General features: G+C 62.9%; 4 protein-coding genes across 4 annotated transcripts; 1 reads left to right on the plus strand and 3 right to left on the minus strand.

Moving 5' to 3' along the window:
- Nucleotides 1-3: 3 nt before the first annotated feature.
- On the minus strand, nucleotides 4-4,497 carry CHLRE_05g246950v5 (uncharacterized protein). Its single transcript, XM_043062529.1, has 6 exons — nucleotides 4,202-4,497; nucleotides 3,821-4,040; nucleotides 3,525-3,713; nucleotides 3,118-3,260; nucleotides 2,236-2,444; nucleotides 4-1,882 (listed from the first exon to the last, which is right to left on the minus strand). The coding sequence occupies exons 2-6, from the start codon at nucleotides 3,962-3,964 to the stop codon at nucleotides 1,167-1,169; spliced, it is 1,401 nt and encodes a 466-aa protein (XP_042924620.1). The 5' UTR covers nucleotides 3,965-4,040; nucleotides 4,202-4,497; the 3' UTR covers nucleotides 4-1,166.
- Nucleotides 4,498-4,761: 264 nt separating this feature from the next.
- CHLRE_05g246900v5 (uncharacterized protein) lies at nucleotides 4,762-7,543 on the minus strand. The gene is made up of 4 exons (XM_001700708.2): nucleotides 7,139-7,543; nucleotides 6,663-6,740; nucleotides 6,288-6,347; nucleotides 4,762-5,654 (listed from the first exon to the last, which is right to left on the minus strand). The coding sequence occupies exons 1-4, from the start codon at nucleotides 7,355-7,357 to the stop codon at nucleotides 5,517-5,519; spliced, it is 495 nt and encodes a 164-aa protein (XP_001700760.2). The 5' UTR covers nucleotides 7,358-7,543; the 3' UTR covers nucleotides 4,762-5,516.
- Nucleotides 7,544-7,867: 324 nt separating this feature from the next.
- CHLRE_05g246850v5 (uncharacterized protein) lies at nucleotides 7,868-9,929 on the plus strand. Its single transcript, XM_043062528.1, has 2 exons — nucleotides 7,868-8,346; nucleotides 8,960-9,929. Exons 1-2 carry the CDS (start codon nucleotides 8,251-8,253, stop codon nucleotides 9,095-9,097), a joined length of 234 nt encoding a protein of 77 aa, XP_042924621.1. The 5' UTR covers nucleotides 7,868-8,250; the 3' UTR covers nucleotides 9,098-9,929.
- A 474-nt stretch (nucleotides 9,930-10,403) lies between these two features.
- On the minus strand, nucleotides 10,404-13,147 carry CHLRE_05g246800v5 (uncharacterized protein). Its single transcript, XM_001700707.2, has 2 exons — nucleotides 12,593-13,147; nucleotides 10,404-12,425 (listed from the first exon to the last, which is right to left on the minus strand). The coding sequence occupies exons 1-2, from the start codon at nucleotides 12,872-12,874 to the stop codon at nucleotides 11,925-11,927; spliced, it is 783 nt and encodes a 260-aa protein (XP_001700759.1). The 5' UTR covers nucleotides 12,875-13,147; the 3' UTR covers nucleotides 10,404-11,924.
- Between the last annotated feature and the right edge of the window lie 2,173 nt (nucleotides 13,148-15,320).

Genomic DNA, 15,320 nt, shown 5'->3' on the forward strand with positions numbered 1-15,320 from the left:
CCAGGCCGTGCATTATTACAACCTAAGGGGTCTGGAAACTCGGCCCCCTCGGCCCCCTCCCTCGCGCAAATGAATAGTGAGCGCTTAATTTCCAGCGCGTTCATTCTCGTAACAAGTCGCAGCCCCTGTAGCATTCATGAAGGGTGCACCCTACACACACTGGCTAGGTGCTATGTACCGCACATGCGACGGCTAGGTATGCCCCAGACCAAGGGCTGCCAACCGAGCGCACTGCCCGAACACGAACCGCACCGCAGGCAACTACCCGCTTGGCTTGCCCTGCCCCAGACATCCTTGGGCGGGTGTTGCGGCCTCAGCAGCCCAGCCAGAAGTCTTTATTTGGATTCCCCGCGTTCGCACGCAGTCGTTCCGCACGACACACGCCTTGCAGGAACTGTCCTACGCGCACAGGCCCCCCAATGACGTTCTATCGTGTCAATGGACTCACGCGCTATCACAACCCACCACCGCTTACTCCCATACATGGGGCAACATCACACCGCATCTGTCAAGATCATGATCAATGGAGTCATACCAGTCGTCTGCAGTGGGCGCATTAAGCATGGCTGTCCCAGTGCCCTGTGGCCCTAAAATCATATGCCAGGATAGGTCGGCAATACGTCGGATTGCAGCCGACAATTCACAAGTTAGCAATGGCTTCATCGATCCTCCGCAACCCACGCCCAGCCAAGGAACCACCACCCTCATCTGACCCAGTCGAACTATCACAGGCCGAGGACCCCGTGCCATTCCGCTCCGCGCCCGCAACGCCGACGGAGTACTCAACGCAGATTCAGTGTCCGGGCATTCCTCGCATGGACTCGATTACGCCACAGAACCCCATCCGCGCACCCCACCCAATGTAAAGCAGCACGTCCTGCCAACCGCCTGTCAACACGCCATCCACGTGACGCGGACGCCGCCTGCTCCACTGCAGCGAGCCCCCCAAAAGCAATGCTGTCGCCCGGCTCTGACACACACACACATTACACAAATTATGCAAGCCTGCCGGCCGGGTTCGTCAGATCAGTTCATAGACAAGCCCGCCCAGACCCCCACCAGGCGAGCCCACACACCCCACAGCCTGGGTCGCCAGGCACCTCGCTTCCCCTCCTCCAGCACGCCAGCCCGCGCCCCGCCCCGCCGTGACGCGCCGCCACCCGCCCTCAGATGCCCATGGGCATGCCCATGCCGATGCCCATGCCCATCCCGCCGCCGCCGCCGCCGCCGCCGCCCAGCTGCGCCTGCAGCGCCGCCTGTTGCGCCTGCAGCGCCGCCAGCTGCTCCTGCAGCGAGTGCGCCTCCGCCTCACGTGCGCGCTTCTCCTCCACCGCCTTGCGCAGCCGCACCACCTCCTCCGCCAACATCTTTATCATTTCGCTGTTGCCGCCGGCCGCGGGCGCGGGCGGCGGCGGCGGCGCGGGGGCGGGCGCGGCGCCGCCAAGCGACATGCCCGACATCATGAGGCTCACATCGGCGGCGCCGCCTATGCTGCCGCCGCCCATCCCGCCCATCCCGCCCATTCCACCCATTCCACCCATTCCACCCATTCCGCCCATGCCCATTCCTGCGTTCATGCTTGGGCTCGGGCCCATGCCGCCCATACCCATGCCCATACCGCCCATGCCCATTCCAGCGTTCATGCTGGGGCTTTGGGGCATCCCCATTCCGCCCATGCCGCCCATTCCCATGCCCATTCCGCCCATGCCCATGCCCATACCCGCATTCATGCTGGGGGAGGCTCCGTATCCGCCCATGCCCATCCCCATCCCCGCATTCATGCTCGGAGAGGCGCCGAAGCCGCCCATTCCGCCGCCCATTCCGCCCATGCCTCCACCACTCATGCCTCCGTGGTTCATACTGGGGCTGTGGGCCATGGCGCCTGCGGAGGGAGGGGCAGGCGCGAAGGAGGGGGAAGTAACCTTCAGTCTCTAGGCACACGTTCCGTCTTGTTCTGATAAGTATGCACCTGTTCTCCACGACCCGCCCTCGGCACACACGCACGCCGGCCTACCGTATTCCCGCTCCTCCCTTCCTCGCTCCTTCCCTCCCTCCCGCCCTCCCCCTCTCCTCTCCCTCTCCCTCTCTCCGTCCCCGTCCCCGTCCCCGTCCCCGTCCCCGTCCCCCTCTCTCCCTGCAGTTTCTCCTTGCAGCGCGACTGTTTCCTTACGGGGTTGGTTCAAAGTTAACCCCCTCTCTCCCCCTCTCTCCCTCTCCCTCTCCCTCCTCCCGCACCTGGGCCGTCCACGCTCTTGCGCCGCAGTGAGGGACTGGCCATGGCGCCCGAGGGCGAGGACGCCGCCGCCGCCGGCTCCTCGCCGCGACGCACCGAGGCTGTGCGGTCGGGGCGCGCGGGGGCGTCGACGCTGACGCGCCTCGTGGTGGAGTCGGAGCGGCGCAGGGAGTCGGTGCGCGCGGGGCCGCCGGCGCGGATGCTGTCGGACCTGGGGTCCAAAGATGACAAGGGAGGGGATTGATGCAAAGAGCTGTGCTAACAGGTTGCATGCTTGAGACGCGCGCAGGCGTGCGCAGGCGTGCGCAGGCGTGCGCAGGCGGGTCAGCCGGCACCGGCGTGTGTAGCTGTATACGGCAGAGGTTAAGGGGGGATCCGCACGAACGGTACGTCCGCGTGCTGCTGCTGCCCCGCCCCGCCATGGCCTTCCCTCCCCCCAAGCGGGCAAGCCCCCACCCCAACAGCTCTCCGGATGCCGCACGCACCTCCGCCCCTAGTCCGGGATTTCGGGTCCACGGTCTCGGGTTACTGAACGGAGTCAGGCCCCTGCCCCTGCCCCTGCCCCTCCCCCTGTCCCTGCCCCTGCTCCTTCTCCGCCCCCTGCCCCTGCCCCTGACCCTGCCCCTGCCCCTCCCCCTGCCCCCCTCCCCCCTCCCCCCCCCCCCGCCTCTCCCCCTCTCCCCCCCCCCGCCTCTTCAGCTGCCCCCACCTGTCCAGGCTGTTGCCCCCCCCGCCTCTTCAGCTGCCCCCACCTGTCCAGGCTGTTGCCCCCCCCGCCTCTTCAGCTGCCCCCACCTGTCCAGGCTGTTGCCCCCCCCCGCCTCTTCAGCTGCCCCCACCTGTCCAGGCTGTTGCCCCCCCCCCGCCTCTTCAGCTGCCCCCACCTGTCCAGGCTGTTGCGGCGGTCCAGCGACTTGCGCGACGACTCGGCCGCCTTGGCGCCGTAGTCGGCCTTGAGCTGGCCCGCCTGCACCTGCTTCAGCATGTCCACCAGCGTGTTCACGTCGCCGCCGTCCTTGCCCCACTCCTGTGGAGAGCGTGCGTGTGTGTGTGTGTGTGTGTGAGGGGGGAGGGGCATGTGGGGGGAAGGGGCTGGTAGGGCATGTGAGGGGCGTGTGGGGGGCATGTGGGGGACAAGTGGAGAAGTACGGGTGAGGGGATGGGTGTGTTTGTTGGGGAACAGAGGGGTGGGGGATGTGGGTTGGGGCGACTGGAGAGGCAGAGGGGGATCTGACATGCGCTGGCGTTTGCAAGCATGCAGGTGACGGCGCTGGTGGGTCTGGTGACGCACCAGCGTGGCGTGATAGTGCTTGCCGAGGTCGCCGCCCTTCTTCGTGTTGCCCCAGCAAATGACCGGCACGTCGGGGTACTTCTCCTTGATAACCTTCCGCAGCGTGTCGCTGAACTCCTCCTTGCCAGGATGCGTGAAGTGGTTGCTCAGCAGCGCCGCGTGGCATTGACCGCAAGTTTGCACGAGTTTCTGCAACGAAGGCAACGCACATGCTGCATGTCATTTTGTTTCAGTGAGAACTCCCGCGCAGACCTACCGACGACCAAAGTTTCTGCATCACAGATACGGCTTCTCACCTGAAGCCGACCGACCGCATCAACGGCCTTGTGCGCAGAGAATAGCTTGATGGGGCCGACATATCGCTTGCAGCCCTCCAGAGCCTCTTCAAAGTCCCCAAGCTGCTTCTCATCGCCCACAACAAGCAGGTTGAGGCTCGGCATCTTATAGGGGTCCTGGGCGTGCCGAAGCTTCGCCTCTCTGCCAAACAACCTCCACCGACCCTGTTACAGGCCGGACCTGTACCAGCGAGCAGAGAAATGCTTACGTTAGGCAGCGCATAAGAGCCGGAAGCCAGCGCAGAGCAAGCTGCAGGCGGGCGGAGCCGGTTCCGTCGCTGCCGAAGGTTTAGGCGCAAATTAAAGCAAGCCGAAGTTCCTAATGAGCCTCAAACCGGCTACCTGTGCAGTGTACTGGCGGCGCCGCTCGTCTAAGCGGGTGGACCAAGGCCCCGTCGGATGCTGTCGATAACTGGGAACTCAGCGCGTTCACTGGGTGTTGTAAGCGCTACTACAATGAACAAGGTATCAGGACATCTATACACAAGTTCTGGCTACGAGACTACTTGCGCCTCTTTGCGCGCACCCGAATCGACGACCCCGCGACTAATGGAGCAAGAAGTCCTACCCTCAGCTTTGCTTTACTGTACGCAGCACACAGGTCCTTAATAGCTCTTAAGGTATCCCACGGCCCCCTCGGACGCTGAGAAACGCTGCGTGCCTGTGTCTGTGACTACAACGCGCCGACCGGCCATGGTCACACATGCCGACATGCGCATAAACATGTGCCCTACTTTATGACCGCCGCTTGCGCATGCTGTGGACGTTACGTGGAGTTCCTCCCATCATATGTATGGGTCATCAGATTCATCCGGGGTACTCTCGGGGTTAGCGTGCGTGCCTCCTGCCCAAGGTTTTGCCAGCTCGTCCATGGCGGTATGTTCGGTCCTCGTCCCATCAGTGACCTCGTTTATGGAATATGAAGCAGGCGTCTTAGCGACTTGCAGCTAAGCGGACGTGCACGCGCGGGCACACATGTAGAGGGGAAGGTCGGATTGCAGCTCAAGCGCGTCAGGCAACTTACCGCCCGTTACCGGTGCGCCACACACACGCAAGGTGGTTGCCTCCTAGCACAGCCCTACACATCATCAGCCCTGACGAGAGCGGCCACCGTGCACTCCTACACTGCAACTCACCCTTGCAGACCTCACACTGCCACACGCAGCCGCACCGTCACCCCCTGGCCACACTCAACAATACCACCGCGGAAGCTGCTCATGCGTCAGTGGGTCATGCCGCTGCCCTTCGTCATCGCACGGCTCCCCACGCCATCGTCCACTGACCTCTCGAAGCCACGCCATACGTCCATCCGCAGTCAGGCAGCCCTGGCCCAGCCCAACGTCCAGAACGCGAAGCGCTCCTTTCCAAGGCCCACACGCACACTCCGGTCACGCCGGCTGCCTAGGTCATGCTGACAACGACAAAAGACAGCAGGAATCACAAGCCCAGGGGAACAAGTCTTTGATCCGAACCAACCTCCCTAAGACCCTAGGCCTGCCCCAGGCCTTGTTTAGCATGCCTTATGTTTCACGCTATGCTGCCAGGCCCCCCACCCCTCAGGCCTTGCCCATCAGCCCGCAGGCCTTGCCGACCACACCGCCTGCCCCTCAGGCCTTGTTGACGATCATGGTGCCCCTCGGGCCTTGCCCCTCAGGCCTCAGGCCTTGTTGACGATGATGGTGCCCACCATGCCGCCCTCGGTGTGGCCCTTGACGGTGCAGCGCAGCGGGTACTTGCCGGGCTTGATGGGCATGAGCACCCAGATGGCGCTGGCGCCAGCCTTGAGAGCCACCTCCTGCATTGGAGTGGTTTGGGGGGGGTTGTAGATACCAGCCCATACTAAACCAAACCCAATGCAATAGAGCGAGGAGGAGAGCGTGGGCGATGCTTGACAACGGAGTGGCACGCGACAATGGTCCCCATTCCCGAAATGCACCGAGTTCCCAGGGGGGGGGGTACAGGGGTCGGACCAGTGGGGGTGCCGAGGTTCGGGGGTGTTGCATTCATGATAGTTAAAGATGTGAAGGCGGGGGGGGGGGAGGTTCGGGGGGGGGGGGCGTTGTAGATATCAGGGATTAACAGCTAAAACTAAACCCGAAGCAAGAGAGCGAGGAGGAGGAGGCGGAGGGGCAGTGTGAGTGCCGTGTGCGTGCGTGTTCTGATTGGCACACCCAGACAAAACTGCCTTCGCCCTCCCAGCCTGCGCCCTCCCACTCCCATCCATCGCCACACCCACAGCCTAGCCACGCCTGTGGCAACCAGCCGCCTGCCGCCCGCACACGCCCGCACACGGCACGGCACGCCGATGCCATACACACCCGCATCTGCACCCGCCCACCCCTTCCCGCCCCCCAAATCGCCTGCTTGCCGCGCGACTGTTCCCTTACGGGATTGGTTCAACGTTAACCCCTGCCCACCCCCCACCCACCGAGATGGCGCCCTTCACCTCCACCACCGGGTCACCCGCCAGGACCAGCAGCGTGTAAATCTGTGGAGAGGGAGATAGAGGTGTTTGTGTGTGCATGTGTGCGTGTGTGTATGTGTGGTGTGTGTGTGCGTGTGTGTGAATGCGGGTGTTTTGGGGGCAGGCAGGGGAGGCACGTCGAGGGGAGGGAAGGTGTGAGTGTGCACCGCGGACCGGAGGCGGGACCGCCCTGCACTTCAACTTTCCCAGACGCGGCAAATCCGTCAGCGCACACACAACTGATTGGTTCTCGTCCCTTAGTTTGGGCTGGTATATACAACCCCTCCTCCCCCTCCTCGCCCCCCTGTGCTGAATTGCCTCCGCTTCCACACCACTTGCCTTGCTGGCAAACTCCAGGGCAGTGAAGTAGTGGGTGGTGGAGGAGGGGTTGTTCAGCTTGAGCTTGTAAATCTTGCCCTGGGGTCGTCGGGGTATGGGAAGTAGAAGATTGGGCAGGGAATAACGCTGGGTGGCATCGGATTGGACGGTTCAAGACAGCACCAACTTGGGAAGCTGGCCGACTGGTGGGATTGGCCGTACAAAAGATGTTGGGTTGCAGGGACCAGGGCTGACCTTGGCGGGGTAAAACATAACAAATCCACCGGTGTGGTAAGGCTGACTGGGGCGGTAACACGGAGGATGGATTGTTGGGGGCCCGGGCCAATGCAGGGACTGGCCCACGGCAGAAACCCAAGCCGGACGCCCCCTTACCCCTGTCTGGGCCCCACCCTTTGCGCGCCTGACCCACGCCATCATAGCACCAGCCCACCTAGCGCTCCGTCAATCCTTTATTTAGTGCACTCTGAGCGTCTCACCTGCGTGAGCTCCAGGGTGCTTGGCGAAAACATGTACTTGCCATCCGTGCTGCCCAGGGTCATCGACACCTCGAGCACCTCGTCCTGGCCTGGCAGCAAGTAGTCCTTCAGGGCCGCGTTCGCGGGCGCGCAGTTCGACAGCATAGCACCAGAGCTCATGAGCGCAATGCTTGCTAGCGCCTGCCGCCGGCTCGGCGCAGTCTCGCCGCTCGTCGGCATGCTTGCACAGCACCGAACGGAAGCGGTGCGTCGCGGCGCATGCGGGGCCACATGCCTGGCACTAGTAGCTGTCCTGGTGGCGGTAGCGTGAAGAGACTGTGCGTGCATTTTCTTGGTGCAAGTTTGCAATTATGTCGGAAGAAACGGTCTGCAAAACAGGGCGTCAAGGCTCAGGCTATATGCAGCTGCGCTATTAATGTACCACAAAGGACAACGGGAAGCTCGCAGCTGTAGACCGAGAGCGATCTCGGAAGGCAGCGGTTGAGCCCCGAACGTCGAGGCCTGCCTCGCGCTGCCATGTGCCGTGTGTGCCAATTTGACACGTGCAGCTGTATGTCACTTCCAGCAGGTCTGAGGGCGCCGGTTTCCTGCACAGTGCCGGTCCCACGGGTCCGGGTGGCAAACTGCACTGCTAAGGCAGCTCCAGGGGTTCCCCTTGGCAACTCTGCGGCCTGGACATTCAGGACTCCGAAATTTGTTAGCCCACACAAAAGCCTTGCAATGCGAACTGCGTTCGTCATGTTTGAAAAGCCCAGTCCGACCCCGCCAATTGCGCCAGCTAGCGCCGGCCCATTGTCCCGCATTCACGTTACTGGGTCAGCACCGGGAATCCTGTATGCCACAGCTATTACCACAGAACTTGCAGCACAAACGCAAACCCGAAGCCACTTGCCCGCTGCAGCTGACCTTGCGCGTCGTCCCGCAGTAGCACCACCGTCCGCCGGGCTCGGTTGCACAGCTCCCTCAAAGCGCCTCCCTGCTGCGTGTCACATTACCACCCCCACTCAACAGTCCCGGCGTTTGCTGCTGCAACTGCCGCTGCTGCTCCTGCCACTGCTGCTCCTGCCGACACTGCTGCTACTGCCGCCGCTGCTGCTACAGCCACCCCAACCATGGGCCTCATCACCGGCACGCTGCTGGTGGTCGCGGCGGTGGTGACCAGCCCGCTGTGGATCCCCTTCCTGGCTACTGCCGTATTCGCACCGCACGTGAGTGGAGGGCTGGGGGTTGGGGCTTGTGGGTTTCGGGGGGCGTGTGCACCGCCCCCTTCCCCGCGCTGCATTCGCCTAGGGGCCTTGCGAGTTACCCTGCCCAGGCAATGGGTAAGATGGTGGACACGGAGGGGCGGGTGGTGCAGCTGGCTAGGGGCCGCCGCAATGGGTCGCGCTGAGCGGGTGCGCACATGGCGCACACGGGCTCCATTGCGCACTTGTAGTTCACCTTGGGTTACGGCCTTACGGGTACTTCCGGGTTCCGCAGGTCTGCCTGCCCTTGCACGCACACACGGGCGTCAAGCCGTCAACCTCATGTGTTGGAGGTCATGCCCGGCACGCCCGACAAATCTTGACACGCCACTCTCGTTCTCCATTGCCACCGGCCATTGCACCGCCCATTCCCAGGGGCACCCCTGCCCATTCCCAACCCCGCTGCCCCGCATCGCTCTCCCTCCCTGCATACCCCTCCCTGCCTCCCTCCCTCCCTCTCCTCCCCAGTCCCTGCTTCCAACTGCCTTCCCCTCCCCACACTCTCCCTCCCACCCTCCCACCCTTCCACCCTTCCACCCTTCCGCCCGCCCACGCTCTCCCCGCCTGCCGCCTGCAGCTGCTTTTCTTCGTGCTGGGCGCGCTGGCGCTGCTGACGTCACCACTGTGGATCCCGGCGCTCATCGTGGGCCTGCCGCTGCTGCTGATCACCAGCCCCATCTGGGGCACACTACTGCTGCTGGCAATCATATTCTAATGCAGCACGGCAAGGCAACGGAGCGAGGACCTAGCGGCTAACGCGCGGGTCAGTTCGGGGTTGTGAGGGTGTTAGGGAGCTGACGCAATAGGCGTGTTGGTCCGGTTGGTCAGTCCCGGGGGGGATGGGGTGTTGAGAGAGCATGGGAGTTGTGTGCAGTGTGCGGGATGCATGTTGACAGGCGTGGCTGAAGGCGCCGGATGGCCGTGGATTGTGGGCGTAGCTGGCGCGGGGCACAGGCAGCGCTGTGGTGCTTAGATGCTGCTGGTAGGCGCAATTGGAGTTGCACGCACGGGCTCAAACTAGCAGTCTGCGCCGCGCTGTTATGCGTTGGTGCATTCACCGGATCCCAAGCCCAGACTCAGCCAAGTCCAGTTTCCTCAAACGGCACTACTGGTCGGCAGCAGGCTGGCTGTGGGCGTGGGCAGCGGGCCGGCCGGCAGTTGCATGCGAGGATGCCGTCACCTTGCAACCTCGCCACGGGAAGGGGCAGCTGTCATCTGTGTCAGGGCTGTCAGTGTCAGTCCAGCATGGGGTGATGGGTCGACACACCGTCCCGTGAGCGCTTAGCTAGACAGAGGACCCGGGCAGCGGACCCCTCACACCCCTGGACCGGGCAGCGACCAACCAGGGCATTTCAAGCTCGGGATACCATGGGACAGGGCAAGCGGCACGTTGGCGTAGCCCCATCGTGTGCAGCGTGTTCCCAGATCCCGACAGTCAACTTGCCGCGTCAAGGCAAGATGGCGTGGCTGGTATATCGCCGGAGTTCCTGTACCGGGCACTTCAAGCAAGAGGTGCTGTTCAGCAGGGGTGCTGTTCAGTTACTTAGGACGCGGCCCTGCGGCCCTGCGGCCCTGCGGCCCTGCCGCCCTGTGGCCCTGCCGCCCTGCGCCGCTCTCCACAGTGTGCCGTGTTCAGCTGTTGCTGGATGTTGAAGGTTGAAGGGGAGGAAGTGGCTGAGTCTCGAGGAACAAGTTACTCCCAGCCCAGCAGCTGATATGGCTGGGGCTCAAACTTCTGGGTCTGGCCCCCTCGTCCGTCGTGCTGCCGAGTCATCTGCTTTCTCCGGCACCAGTCGTTTGTGCCCAGTCCTGCGCTATTTTGCTGCCTCTTCTGTGTCCAGACCCAAATGCAGGCCGCTGCTTTCGCGACACGCCCTTCGTGCCTTGGTGGCCGACCCTGCGCTGCGGCTATGTTTTGTCGAACCAAAGCCCGTGCCCACAGCCCCTGCTTGGTGCTCTGTTTATCAGCTGCCCCAGTCCCCTCATTTCCCCAGACCGTGGCTCCAGCAGGCATCTCACTTGCTCTTTCAGTCTTACACAGGCATACTGCAGCGCCCCGCAGCGGACCAAAGCCAACTCGCCAGTCACGGCGCACCTTCTCACACCTACACACTCATTTCCGCGGCGGCGCCGGCAGTGGCTCTCAACCAAAAGCACACGCCACACAGTTTGCCGGTCGCACGACACCGCGTCCCCTCGTCCCTTGGCCCCTCCCTGCCTGTCCTTGCATCCCGCACAGTGCGCTCCCTGGTTCCTGCTCCTACTACTCCCACTCATGCAGCCTCTCAGTCGGCAGGCAGTCGACACTCGTCTCTTGAGCGGACCCGCACTCAGGGACCCCACCCCGCTTCTCAAGCCCAGACCCGCGTCCATCTCCTCCACTCGCCCCGACTCAGCACACCACAACTCACTCGCACACCGCTGCTGCACGCCTCCGCTAGCCAGGGCAGAGCTCCCACCTCGCCACCACCCTCCTGCCTCGCCGCCGGCTCCTGCTCCCGCCGCCGCCGCTGCTTATGTAGCTCTGCCGCCAATGCAGATCTGCCGCCTGCAGTACAGGCCGCTACGGCGGCAGCCGCCTGCGATGGTGCCGTGCGCCCCTCAAGACCAAATCACATTACGCAACAGTCCGGCTGTGCCCGCCCGATTGTCTGTCTTGTCTTCTCAGGACGTCAAAAAGGACCGCGGCAGTGTCGTCTACACAATCTCACACGCAGACGCACGCAAACCGATGCCCTACATTCGACCCACGCGGCACAAATGGTTTGTAACTGCTGTAGAGCCTGCGCTAGCTCGTGTCGCCTGCCCCTCACCGACTCAGACGCTGCGCCGATGCAAAAGCACAAACGAGCCGCAATCGCATGACGCGATCCTGCTGCGGTATGTGTTGCAGCACACCGCACAGAGTCGCAAGTCAAGGGTTGTAGTGCAGTGCAGTGCTTCAGTGCACCTCCCGACATCAGTGCATGAGCCGACTGTCTCACTGCCATTCCCACACCACCTGCCGCCACAACCCCTCTGCAACGCAGCCGCAGCCGCGCCAGGAGCCCATCATGCAACTGAGGGCCAGCCACAACACGCCCACGTGTCCAGGTTGGAAGCTACACACAGCGTGCGAAAGGAGTCCTGCTTGCATGCGGCTGACGCAAGGCACACACGCACACGCCACTAAACCCACACCGCACGAGTCAGAAGCATCCCTCGTAACATGCACGGCTGACAAGTCCGCCTCGTCAACGCACACACGCGTTCAATACTTTCCATGGAAAGAAGCCCGCAATTCCATCACTTTTATGTTCATCATTCGTTAAGTACAAGGGGCCATGGGTGCAATCTTTGCAAGATGCGGTGCGTGGAGGCGACTCCCCCATATGCCGTGTGGCGTGTGGCATGGGGAAGCGCCCAAACCCGCAAAACCCACACGCATCCGTCACACCCCCGAGCCCCGAATGCTCCCCCAGGCAATTGCCATGTGCACCCCTGCAAACCCACGCCCGAGCGATACAACACCTGGCAGGATCAGCCGCTGAGCTGCTGAGAGCTTAGAACAGCGACTGTGTCCGCCCGGCGGCCTCCGCCGCCTTCTGATCAAGCGTCTTTGCCGTGCTGGACTTCTCGAACGCTGGGTGCTCCATGATCGCCTGGAACAGCTGCGTCCCTCGGAGCGCGTTGGTGAGGGGCAGGTGGCCGCGGGGGGCGTCCATGCTGTAGATGAACTCCATGGGCCACTTCCGGTAGTTGTTGTTCTCGCCCTGGGTCCAGTCAATCTGCTTGAAGAACTTGGGCCAGCGCTTCTGGTTCTGCACCCAGATCTCCTTCTGAACGCTGTAGCCGAACTTGTTGTTGCTGGACGCCTTCCACAGGTTGTCCAGGGTCTGGAAATCGGTGACGGAAATGTTCTTCACCTCGGTGAAGTAAACCCAGTTGCGCTTGACCGCCTCCGGGCCAGCAAGCTTGATCAGCAGAGCGCGAGTCTCGTCCTCGGCCTCGCGGAACTCGCCGTTGGCGAGGTGGTCGCGCAGGACGGTGTAGTCGATGCCCGCCTGAACGACCGAGTTTCGCCAGGGCACGAGATGCTTAGATCTTTCGCACAAACCATAAGATTTGCATTTGTTGCTTCATATTGATGCATTCCGCGTGCAGGCCCAGTGCGAAACAGCGGAGTTTACCATCGCTGCACCCCATCCTTGCACAAGGACTGTGCGCTCACCGTGGAGCTGAGCTGCACCTCCATCACAGCCTCCTTGCCGGACTTCTTCTTCTCCACAGTCTGTGAACCGCCCATCAGGCTGGCGGTGTCTCCACCGAACAGGGAGACAGAGTCCAGCTTGCCCGCAGCGACGGTGACGCGCATCGCCATGGAGGGAGCCTGCTGAATCAGAGAACCGGAGCGCTGGCTAATTGGGCGCGGGGCGCTAAAGGCCAGCTGACCGCGCTGAGCGCGGCCGCGGCAAGCCGAGCGGCTAGAGGCAGTGTGTGTTTGGGCCAGCATTTTTCGAATGTGAAACGTGACAAGTTATTTCCACTGCAAGGGCAGACGGGTGTTGGACGGAACTTTGCCTTGTGAGATCGTGCATGGGGCTCGCGATTGAACGCGATCGACTTTGCCAGCGGGCCCTCTTCCGAGGCTGTGAGCAATGTAATATTTTGAGCGAGTATTTCATATAATGTTTGTCTTTTCGGGGCAAGGTTCTCATGCAGATTTGGCGAACGAGCCCAGGTCACCTGCTTCCTGCCTTGATCCTCGTGAGGCTGCGGATCTGAGAGATAATGTGGTATTTCAAGTAACAGAGTAGGGCAAACACCGCAAAGTCTCGTCCAACCGCACACGGCGGTTGCCTCCGCAACCGCCACAGCCGAGCTCGTCACTGACCTGCTTTCCGTGCCAGGACTGGCACGAACATGACTAGCATCAAAGGATAGAAGCAATTGGCGTTTCAACAAGGTGTGGCCAGCTCCACGGCGGGCCACGTGCACTGCGACCACCACTTGGTCAACACACATCCGCAGGCTCTCCCATAGCTCCGACAGTCGCCGATCCACCACCGCCGCTACCCTGGCTAGCAGCCGGTCAACAACGTACAATTGGGGAAGACCCGCAAATTCCAAATGATACAGGACCTTGCCCAAAGCATAAGCCGACGCCGCGGCCGCCCGACCAAACATGGACACGGGCATGCGCGCGATTTTGCTCAGCACCCCCAACACGGCCTCAAACGTAACTGGTGGGGAGAGTGCGCCCCAATCCCCGTAATGCACCCCTAGTGACTTGGCCGCCGGCACCACACGCCAGCCAGGGGGCAGGGGCGGGCCAGCCACGCCGGCCGGCAGGGCGCCAGCACCGCCGACCGTCCCCATCACCATCAGTTCAACTTTAGTCATGTTTCAGCGTTGTCCAGACGCCCGCCGAAACACATCCATGCCCGCCAGGAACCCCGGCACCGCCTGAAACCCCTCTAGAAACGGCGTGCAATCATCCGCATACTGGGACGCCAGCACCGACGCCAGGTTAGCGAGCACACCATGCCCCCGGCTGCGTAGCCATGACAGGAGGGCTTGTGCCACAGCGAGGTAGAGCAACGGAGCCAACGGGCAGCCCTGCCGCACGCCCGCCATCAACGGCACCCATCCTGACACACGTCCATGCACCAACGCCGCCCCACGCGTATCAGTTAACAGGCGGGACACCCACGTAAGAAAGCCCGCCCCCACGCCCATGCGCTCCAGACACGCGAGCAGAAAAGAGCGGTCCACCGTATCATACGCCTTGTAAAAGTCGAGGAAGGCCGCCACAGCCGGTGCCTTTTTGGCGGCTTTCAACAGGCCAGGAGTAAGTTGGAGCAAGAGGACGTTATCGGCAATGCGACGGTCCGTCAGAAACGCAGTTTGCTCAGGGTCAATAATACGCCCAAACACCGGTTGCAGTCGCAAGCACAACACCCGGGCAAGGGTGCGGTAATCGGTATCCGTCAGCGTGATGGGGCGATAATTAGAGGGCTCGGTAGGGTCGCCCGACTTAAAGAAGAAAGACCACACGCCATCCAGGAGCCCGTCAGGCACCCCAGCCCCCTCCCCCACCGCCGTAAACACATCCGCTAGGACCGGCGCAAATTCACTGTCATAGTGGCGTTCGCGGATTTGTTCGCTCTGCCGGGACTGGCGTGTGTGGGCCAGCTGGTTGCAGCGCATGACGGCCTGAACGAACTGCGGCAGGCATTTGACACGCCCTTGGGCGGAGGGCTCCCGGTTTGGTGAAGCGTGTGCGGAAATGTATGTGACTGCTGTGTGGCGGCGGGTGCTGCACTGGAGCACGCGGGCGCGCCTGCCGTCGCCCCTGCCGGGGCCGGCGTCGCCTCAATCAAGAGGCGGCCGACCGGTTTGCGGCGGCGGTGGCCCTTCTCCCCGCTGGCTGGGCTGCCGCCGCGCGTGCCGCCCAGCTGGCTCGGGGGCTTGCCGCCGCGCTGCCGCTCCCGGCGGCCGACATCGTGAGTGCTACGGCGGAGTCGGTGAAACAGGTTGTGCGGGGGCTTGGCTGGTTGCAGTGCGGGGGGCCGCCCATCTTGCTCACTGCCTACACGGTGCAGGTGGGGACCGTGCTACAAATGGCTCCACAGTTAGCCGCCCTGAAGGCTAAGCCTTTGCAGTATGTGTGCGATGCGGGTGTGTCGGGGGTGGGGGCTGCCCTGGCGGCGGGGGCTTTCGTGTGCACCTTGGCCCGCTTGTGGTCGCTGACATGGGAGAATCATCATAAGGAAGCGCTGTGGCGTGTGGCCGCCAACGCTTGCTGGGCGTTCCCACGGCATGCTAGCGAGCGGGCGCGAGGCGTTGCTGTTGACCCGTGTTGGGCGTGTGGGGTTGACATGCAGGATGGGGACCGGCGTCACTGGTTTTGGGACTGCACTGTGGCGCTGTCCCTGCGGGAAAACATGGGAATGGCT

This window comes from Chlamydomonas reinhardtii, chromosome 5 (assembly GCF_000002595.2).
Source record: "Chlamydomonas reinhardtii strain CC-503 cw92 mt+ chromosome 5, whole genome shotgun sequence".
Classification (NCBI taxonomy): Eukaryota; Viridiplantae; Chlorophyta; class Chlorophyceae; order Chlamydomonadales; family Chlamydomonadaceae; genus Chlamydomonas; species Chlamydomonas reinhardtii.

Excerpts from the sequence above, each read along its gene's own strand:
- CHLRE_05g246950v5 (XM_043062529.1), bottom strand. The coding sequence starts at position 3,964 with ATGCCGAGCCTCAACCTGCTTGTTGTGGGCGATGAGAAGCAGCTTGGG. Across the intron at positions 2,445-3,117 it reads CGCCGCAACAGCCTGGACAG|GTCCGACAGCATCCGCGCCG; the intron begins GTGGGGGCAGCT and ends TTTGGACCCCAG. Across the intron at positions 1,883-2,235 it reads CAAGAGCGTGGACGGCCCAG|GCGCCATGGCCCACAGCCCC; the intron begins GTGCGGGAGGAG and ends CTCCCTCCGCAG.
- CHLRE_05g246800v5 (XM_001700707.2), bottom strand. The coding sequence starts at position 12,874 with ATGCTGGCCCAAACACACACTGCCTCTAGCCGCTCGGCTTGCCGCGGC. Across the intron at positions 12,426-12,592 it reads AGGTGCAGCTCAGCTCCACG|GCGGGCATCGACTACACCGT; the intron begins GTGAGCGCACAG and ends TCGGTCGTTCAG.
- CHLRE_05g246900v5 (XM_001700708.2), bottom strand. The coding sequence starts at position 7,357 with ATGCCGACGAGCGGCGAGACTGCGCCGAGCCGGCGGCAGGCGCTAGCA. Across the intron at positions 6,741-7,138 it reads GCACCCTGGAGCTCACGCAG|GGCAAGATTTACAAGCTCAA; the intron begins GTGAGACGCTCA and ends CGACGACCCCAG. Across the intron at positions 6,348-6,662 it reads CCCTGGAGTTTGCCAGCAAG|ATTTACACGCTGCTGGTCCT; the intron begins GCAAGTGGTGTG and ends CCCTCTCCACAG.
- CHLRE_05g246850v5 (XM_043062528.1), top strand. The coding sequence starts at position 8,251 with ATGGGCCTCATCACCGGCACGCTGCTGGTGGTCGCGGCGGTGGTGACC. Across the intron at positions 8,347-8,959 it reads CTGCCGTATTCGCACCGCAC|CTGCTTTTCTTCGTGCTGGG; the intron begins GTGAGTGGAGGG and ends TGCCGCCTGCAG.